General features: G+C 40.9%; 1 protein-coding gene across 1 annotated transcript; it reads left to right on the top strand.

Annotated features, from left to right (window-relative positions):
• The first annotated feature begins 261 nt into the window (after window positions 1-261).
• On the top strand, window positions 262-6,560 carry LOC116255864 (ETO1-like protein 1). The gene is made up of 5 exons (XM_031631947.2): window positions 262-1,202; window positions 1,682-3,400; window positions 3,520-3,811; window positions 4,714-5,023; window positions 6,167-6,560. The coding sequence occupies exons 1-5, from the start codon at window positions 1,084-1,086 to the stop codon at window positions 6,385-6,387; spliced, it is 2,661 nt and encodes an 886-aa protein (XP_031487807.1). The 5' UTR covers window positions 262-1,083; the 3' UTR covers window positions 6,388-6,560.
• Window positions 6,561-8,198: the final 1,638 nt, after the last annotated feature.

Here is an 8,198-nt window from a genome sequence, read left to right as displayed (position 1 = left end):
ATATACTGCAGTTATGAAAGACAAGGTAAAAAGAACGAGTTGACAACAAATTCTAGATTCTTGGGTGCCGGTGATTTGACTGAAGCATGGTGGGGAGTTACCAGAGGCAGACAGACCGAGGTCCAAAAGGCCTCATCTTGAGCAGAGCAAGCTGGCTTTATACGCGCCACTAAAAAGGTGGATGGTCCTCACACCACTGCCGGGAAGGGTCAGCCTCCACCGGATCAATCCTCTTAAATGCCAACAATCTGCGAAAGAAATGTTTTACTGCTTTCTTATTTAAGGGCGGCCGATGCATTCATTTGTGGTTGGGCTCTCTTTTTTCTATTGCATTTTTCGGAACCTTGGCATATGCACAATGGGTTTTTCCTCCCTTCCCCTGCAATAATGAGGGTGTCAGAGATTTCTGTTATCTTCTCTGCAGTTCTCTTCTCTTTTAATGGAATAAAAAGTCATGGTGGCACACTGATTCACTCTGCGTGAACCATTGGGAGAGTTCAGTAGTTGAAAAAAAAATTTGACTAGCACTCTCTCTCTCTCTCTCTCTCTCTCTCTCTCGCGTGAAATAGAGCCGTTTGAGCAGAGTAAAGGTCTTTTTCTTCCTTTTTTTGTGCGGCCTATTTTCGTTTTTCTGGTTATTGGCTCCATTTCCCAACAGTGGTATAAGTTCTGTTGCTTTTGTGGCTACAGTTTGTGTGTTCTCCCCCTTTTCTTTAAATCCTTTTCCGCTCGGTAGGATTATTTTGGGATTAAAATAGTGGGGTTTTTTTTTCCCCTTTTCTTTTGTTATTTGGTTCTTGCTGTGAGCCTGTGAGTGTGAGGTATAGTTTTGGAGATCAGAGGAGGGCTTTTTTTTCTTTTCCTCTAATTTTCCCCCTTTGTCTGCTTCAAAGTTTCTAAGGTTTTGGTAGGGGCTGTGGGTGTTTTGAGCGCCTTTTCTTTGTGGTGCAAAGGTTCTGGATATATTTGGTTCAGAGTGGGAGGTTTGTTGTAGCTCTGTTGTGCTTCTTGACGAACCCTGTGGGATCCAGAGGAGGATTTTGGAGACCTGGGGAAGAGAGAAGAGGTTTCTTGTTTGGTGGTATGAGAAAGCCCTTCTTTTCAGACTCGTGTAAGGAGACCCAACTGCATGCCCTTAACCCTCAGTCATGGCTTCAGGTTGAGAGGGGGAAGCTTGCCAAGCTCGCTTCGTATTCCTGCAAGTAAGCTCTCTCTCTCTCTCTCTGTCTCTCTTCCGTTTGTCCATTCGGTTCTTCTGGGCATCCTATCTGACAGCAATAACCATACTTGAGCGGCTTCTGTCTGAAATATTGGGTTTGCGTTCCCGTCGCTCTGGTTGTTCCTGTTGGTAGGTTTCTGCGCCCATGTTAAGGGATATGTATTTTGGTACTGTGATCATCTAATTCGTGTAAAAATTGGTGATTCCTAGTGCAGAAAGTAACATTTGAACCCATTTTCCCTTTTTTAAGATGCAATTTCTTATTGAGTTTTCCCCTTAGCTGGGTCTTTCTTCTCTACATCAATTTAAAAAACGTTTGGCTTCATTGTTTTTAGTTCTGTGGTCGGATTCTACCCCCGTTGAACTGCTTCTATGAGCAATTGCCGTCAGTAGTTCGTCTTCTTTCGGGTTCTGTTTTCTCATTCGGTTCGAAGCTAATGTTTGTGCTTGTTGTTGTCATAGTGAACCTCTCGTCAAGGTAGCAGAACCACCGATCCTTCCACATTTTAAGCCACTCGATTATGTTGAGATCCTAGCTCAGATTCACGAAGAGCTCGAGAATTCTGACGTCCATGACAAGGCAAGCCTCTATTTGTTGCAGTTTCATGTGTTTCGGGGTCTTGGGGAGGTGAAATTGCTTCGCCGAAGCCTCAGGTCTGCTTGGCTGAACGCCAGCACCATACACGAGCGGCTGGTTTTTGGTGCATGGTTGAAGTATGAAAAGCAAGGAGAAGAATTGATCGCTGATTTGCTTGCCTCTTGTGGCAAATGTACTCAAGAGTTTGGTTATTTGGACATTGCGTCTTCGCAACTTGATTTTGGGGCTCAGGGTTCTCAAGACATAAAGACCGGAGATTATAACACTATAGGCCTTTCTGATTATGTGATATTCAAGATAGGAGATGATAAGGTAGAGTGTGATCGCCAAAAGATGGCAGCTCTATCTATTCCTTTCCGGACGATGCTCAATGGATGTTTCACGGAATCATCACAGGAAGAAATTGATCTATCTGAGAATGGGATCTCTCCGTTGAGTATGAGGGCAATAAGTGAATTTAGCCAGACCAATGAGTTGAAGGATTTGCCTGCAGAATCAATACTTGAAATATTGAGCTTTGCAAACAAGTTTTGTTGTGAAAAGCTTAAAGATGTTTGTGATCGGAAGCTTGCAGCTATGGTTTGCAGCAGGCAGGACGCAGTCAACCTTATGGAGTATGCTTTGCATGAAAACTCCCCAGTAACTGCTGCTTCCTGTCTACAAGTGTTTCTACATGATCTTCCAGACTGCTTGAATGATGAACAGGTTACTAGCATCTTTTGTAATGTCGATGCTCATCAAAGAGCACTTATGGTTGGTCATGCCTCATTTTCTCTCTTCTGTTTTCTTAGTGAGGTTGCAATGAACAGCCACCCAGCTTCAGATTTTACAATTAGCTTCCTGGAAAGACTAGTGGAGTGTGCAAGCGATATTAGGCAGAAACAATTGGCACTTCATCAACTTGCATGCATGCGACTGTTAAGAAAAGAATATGACAAATCAAGGCAGCTATTTGATGCAGCTTACCAAGCGGGGCATGTTTATTCGATTGCTGGCTTGGCTAGAGTCACTTGTAAACGGGAAAATCAAGTTTCAGCATACGAGAAGATCAGCTCAGCAATTGATTCGCATAACCCTCTGGGGTGGATGTATCAGGAACGGTCTCTATACTGTGATAGTGAAAAAAGGTGGCAGGATCTGGAAAAAGCGACAGAATTGGACCCGACTCTTGTTTACCCTTACATGTATCGAGCTGCCATTCTCATGAGAGAAGAAAACATGCAGGCGGCATTAACGGAAATAAATCGCGTTCTTGGATTCAAATTGTCCTTGGAATGCTTGGAGCTTCGGTTTTGCTTCTATCTCTTGATTGAGGATTACAGATCTGCACTGTCAGATATTCAGGCAATTCTTACTTTGAATCCCCAATACAGGATGTTTCAGGGTCGTGTGGCAGCTTCCCAGCTGCACACCCTTGTTCAAGAGCATGTCAGGCCTTGGACGATGGCTGATTGTTGGTTGCAACTTTATGAACGATGGTCCTCGGTTGATGATATCGGTTCCTTATCTGTAATATACCAGATGCTTGAATCTGATCCCGTGAAAGGGGTGTTATATTTCAGACAATCTTTGCTTCTGCTTAGGTACATTTTCATTGTCTGTTGACTCTGTTCTCTGTGAGAATGATTTGCATTTTGAATTTATTATGTGTTGTCCTGTTGTCACGCATCAGTTGAATTAATTTTTATTTTTGCCAAATCAGACTGAACTGTCCAGAAGCAGCTATGAGGAGTCTCCAATTAGCACGTCAGCATGCAGCCACTGAGCCCGAGCGTCTTGTTTATGAGGGTTGGATTTTGTATGACACAGGGCATTGTGAGGAAGGACTTCGCAAGGCAGAGGAATCACTTAATCTTCAGAGGTCATTTGAAGCATTCTTTCTCAAGGCATATGCCTTGGCAGATTCTAGTCCTGATCCTTCATATTCCATGAAAGTTATATCTCTTCTTGAAGATGCTTTGAAGTGCCCTTCAGACAGGCTTCGTAAAGGACAGGTTTGTAATTTGATCTGTTATGTTGTTGGGTGAAAAGATAAGTACATGCACATACACAAGAACAAGTGTAACTTTTATTTATCTCTGGCTAGGACTCTAGGAGAACCATGACCAATATTTATCCTAGCAAAGATATGTTGGCCACGCTATCATCAACCATGAGTATATCTTCCTTTTTTACTTAATAATAGCAAGCATGTATATAACGTGTATATTGCCAGCTGAACAAGTCCTATCCTTACACCAAGTTTGGGTAATTGAGCTCCAACTTCCAAAATGTTCATCATCAAAGATGCATTTGGGAACACCCTAGCGCTAAATTTTTTTGCAAATGCCAACTCATGGACCCTCTTTCATTTCCTGTGGGATGTTGTTAATGGATTAACAGTAATTTAATGAATAAATGCTTTCATGATTAAATAACGGCCAACTTGCAGTTGGGTTTTGGTCAACTAATTTTGATGGCACTGCTCACATGCTGAAACATGGTACTTTCCTAGGGTGTAAATGTTGAGTGTCTTTTCATCTTATTTGGAAAAGGATCGTACTTAAATGTTCGGTATACTGGTCATCTTGAAGTGCCCATGTCCCTGAGCATGGAAGGCTGATTATTCAAGATACCATTTTCTTGAGAATCCATCATATGGAACTTCACGTGCTTGGTGATGGAAAAGTGAATTGGGGCATAAAACAACAAATTGGTTAGAAAATAGTGTTTTTCCCCTTTGTTGGAAAATTCACTTTCTCCATAGGATGATGGCTAACGTACATGATGTGGAGTTAATGGTGCTTGTTTCAATGCAGTTCACATTGTCAGAAAGTAACTAGTTTATACCCAGATTTTTGTGAGCTGGCATATCCTGACGATATATGCTCTACTTTTCTTGATTTCTATGATCCAGGCCCTTAACAATCTAGGCAGCGTATACGTGGAGTGTAGAAAGCTGGATATGGCTGCTGATTGTTATATAAACGCCCTCAAGATCCGCCATACCCGAGCTCACCAAGGTCTTGCTCGTGTACATTACCTTAATAACAACAGAGAAGCAGCATATGAGGAAATGACGAAGTTGATTGAGAAGGCTAAGAACAATGCTTCAGCATATGAGAAAAGGTCTGAGTATTGTGATCGTGATCTGACGAAAGAGGACTTGAAAATGGTTACTCAGTTGGACCCTTTGCGTGTATACCCATACAGATATAGGGCTGCAGGTATGAAAAATTCACTTGTCACTTCATAGAATACCAGCTGAGATTATGATAAATGTTGATTTCATTCTCAAATTTCTTTCTATGCATAGATAGACGTAGACATATTCTAATTGTGTCTTTCTGTCGGCTTGTAGAGATGCAAGTTTTATTAGATTTTCAAATGCCAGATGGGAAAGCATGTTACATCTTGAAAAGTATTTGTTTTCTTATGCTGCCTTAATTGTTTGCACAAAGTTGACGATCATTGTTGGTCGGTCAGCACTGACCAGTAAGCATGTTCCTCAAATTATTATTGACAATGTTCTTTTGCCATTGTTTTCCATGCTTTGTTGCATTCAGCTTTTGCTTGTTACGTTTGCATGGAAGATGGAAGTCCACATGGAATCTCCATATTGACTGGGTCCTGTATCCCCCCTTGTGTAGAAACTATGTTGCTACTTTGTAAATATGGATTTATCCCCAGATCCTCATCCAAATCCTAAATGGTGGAAATAAGCTCTGCCTCATTGTTGTATTGGGCTTTTATTTCCAAATTCTTCTATATTTTGCTGTGTTCGTATTTCCAAATACAGATTGTCAGTGCAACTGTCAAAACTAATCAAGGGATTATTTCCAAATACAGATTGTCAGTGCAACTGTCAAAACTAATCAAGGCATTCTAAGGAAGAGAACAGCTTAAATATTTAATAACCGATTTTTGTCAATTCTGCATTATTTAATGTCTTGTAAATCAGTAAGTCACGCATATGATTGAAGCACCTAATCGTTGAAAAGCCCGCTCGTGCTCGGAGTTCCCTGATTGCTTGTACCACATGCACATTTGATTGCCGTACTGCTCTGTAAGCTAATCATTGCATTACTTGCACCATTATGAACTTGTTCTTCTTTGACATTGCTCACTAAGTTTAATGCTTGTTTTGTTTGTTGGTTGAGTTCCCTGATTGCTTGTACCTCTGCTCATCTTTCTGTGCATGCACATTTCATTGCAGTACTGCTCTGTAATCATCATTCCATTACTTGCACCATCATGAACTTTGTTCATCATGAACTTGTTCTTTGACATTGTTCACTAATTTTAATGTTTCTTTTGTTTAGTGGGCTCTTTGCCCTGCTGTCAACTCATGTTTCCTCTTTGCTGTTCAGTGTTAATGGACAACCATGAAGAGAAGGAAGCGATTGCTGAGTTGACAAAGGCAATCGCATTCAAAGCGGATCTTCATCTCTTGCACTTGCGTGCCGCCTTCCATGAGAGCATCGGCGACGTCTCCGGAGCGCTCCGTGACTGCAGGGCAGCGCTCTCTTTGGACCCAAATCACCCAGAGATTATGGAGCTCCACTGCCGCGTGCACAGTCAGGAGCCATGAAAAGTCTGCCTGCCCCCCAACATCCCCATGTAGTGTAATTATGTACACAAGCTGAAAAAGAGAAAAAATAACATCTAATTTTGATGTATGTAAGCAATTCATGGATACTTTCGGTATCCCTGTTTTTCATATTCATTTTGGTGAAATATTAGGCTTACCCTGTTAATATGAAATTGATTATTGTCATCACTTTGAAAAGGAGAAATTATTTAAATAGTACTCCTTTTAAGAAAGGAAGCTAAATTTACTGAAAATTTGTAAGTGGGTCTCATTGTTGATTTAATCAAATAAATTCGTGAGTTTGTCCTGCAGCAACGTGGGCCCTACTGGCCAAAAGTTTCGGCAGCAAAGCTTGTCTTCTTCCCAACATGTCATGTGGCAACCTTTCCATCATTAAAGCGGAAGAAATAAAGAAAGGAGATAACAAGGTGATGAACGAGGCTGAGAGGTCTTTTAAGCTTTCATTTTTCTGTATATATACTTGACGAGACCTCGATGTGAATCAGCGACTTGTTCCAAAAGGATGCTTATTTCTCCGATTCTCTGTAAACGATGCTTATTTCAAAAGGCATTATGAGAAAAAATTTTGTTATTATTTACACCATATTTTCAGACAGTAACACGCCACCAACTTCTTATTGAATAAATTATAATGTTAAATATTTTAAAGATTTATGAAGATGTCGCGGTGAACCATGTGGTGTGCTATGCGCCTTTGTTTCTTCTATTCCTTCAACTGGGACGGTTCCCGGATTCATCAGCCTAGTCATTCAAATATTATCCCTTAGCCTACCAACGAAAGGAAAAAAAAAGGAACTAATTATTTATTCAAAGAACATGCTTTGAACTATATTTATTTGAACACGTAGAGATTTGCTTTATGGTTGGCATGGCAAAAAACACAACCACATGAGAGGTACCGGCCATTATTTTATATGCCATCATCTCCAATATCTTCCTTTCTCATGAAGATTACTTTTTGGAATGCTTTTTCCCATGGAGCAAGGTTATTAATCAAGTGTCCCCACCCCTTTATCAGCCAAGGATTGGCCTTTACACAGGACAAGGGATGGAGGCCCATCTCGCAACCACAACGAAAAGGGTCGGTTCTTTTCTCCGCCTTACGTCGTGGCTCTGAAGCTTTCATCGATTTACACGAAAGGGCAAGATTTTTGGTTCTTTATCTTGCCAATGGCATAAATTTTTATTTTTCTTACTTTCTTTCCCGTTAACTATGAAAACTATTCTTAGTTTTTCTTTTCCCCCTCAAAACAAAGATAAAGGATTTATCATTTGGGTTTTTACTCAAACGAGAAGCCAGTAAGAATTGGCAACTAAATATGGAAACTTCAATTCACTCACCAAAAAAAAATTCCCAATAACTAGATTTTCATGGTGTCTCCAGAGGATCTGATTATTCACCTGAATCACAGCGTTTTGTAGACAAAATGCGTATAAGCTAAATTACTAAGCTTTGATTTTGCTTGATACAGAAACCAGCCTGATCAGGATACAGAAACCTCGAATGCAGATGGATATTTCACTCGGCATTCACGTATATGTTTTGGTATGCATTTGGATGTGCACGTGTGACAGGAAAGCATGTGCGTACACATGTATGCAGCGGGTGCCAAGTTTGGCAATGGGAACAGTATCCAAATGTTTCATGCATTCACCCAAAGGTTCGACCAGATCACTGGAACACTCAGGGGGCATTTAGCATTAGGAAGGTGTGAGCGCTTTAAGAATCTACCTCAAATTTGGAGTATTATTAACGGGGCACTTGTTCAAGTTGGGGGTGATTGATGAGA

Source organism: Nymphaea colorata, chromosome 1 (assembly GCF_008831285.2).
Source record: "Nymphaea colorata isolate Beijing-Zhang1983 chromosome 1, ASM883128v2, whole genome shotgun sequence".
Lineage (NCBI taxonomy): Eukaryota > Viridiplantae > Streptophyta > Magnoliopsida > Nymphaeales > Nymphaeaceae > Nymphaea > Nymphaea colorata.
Note: the sequence above shows the minus strand (reverse complement) of the source record. Positions and strands in the feature narration are given on the sequence as shown.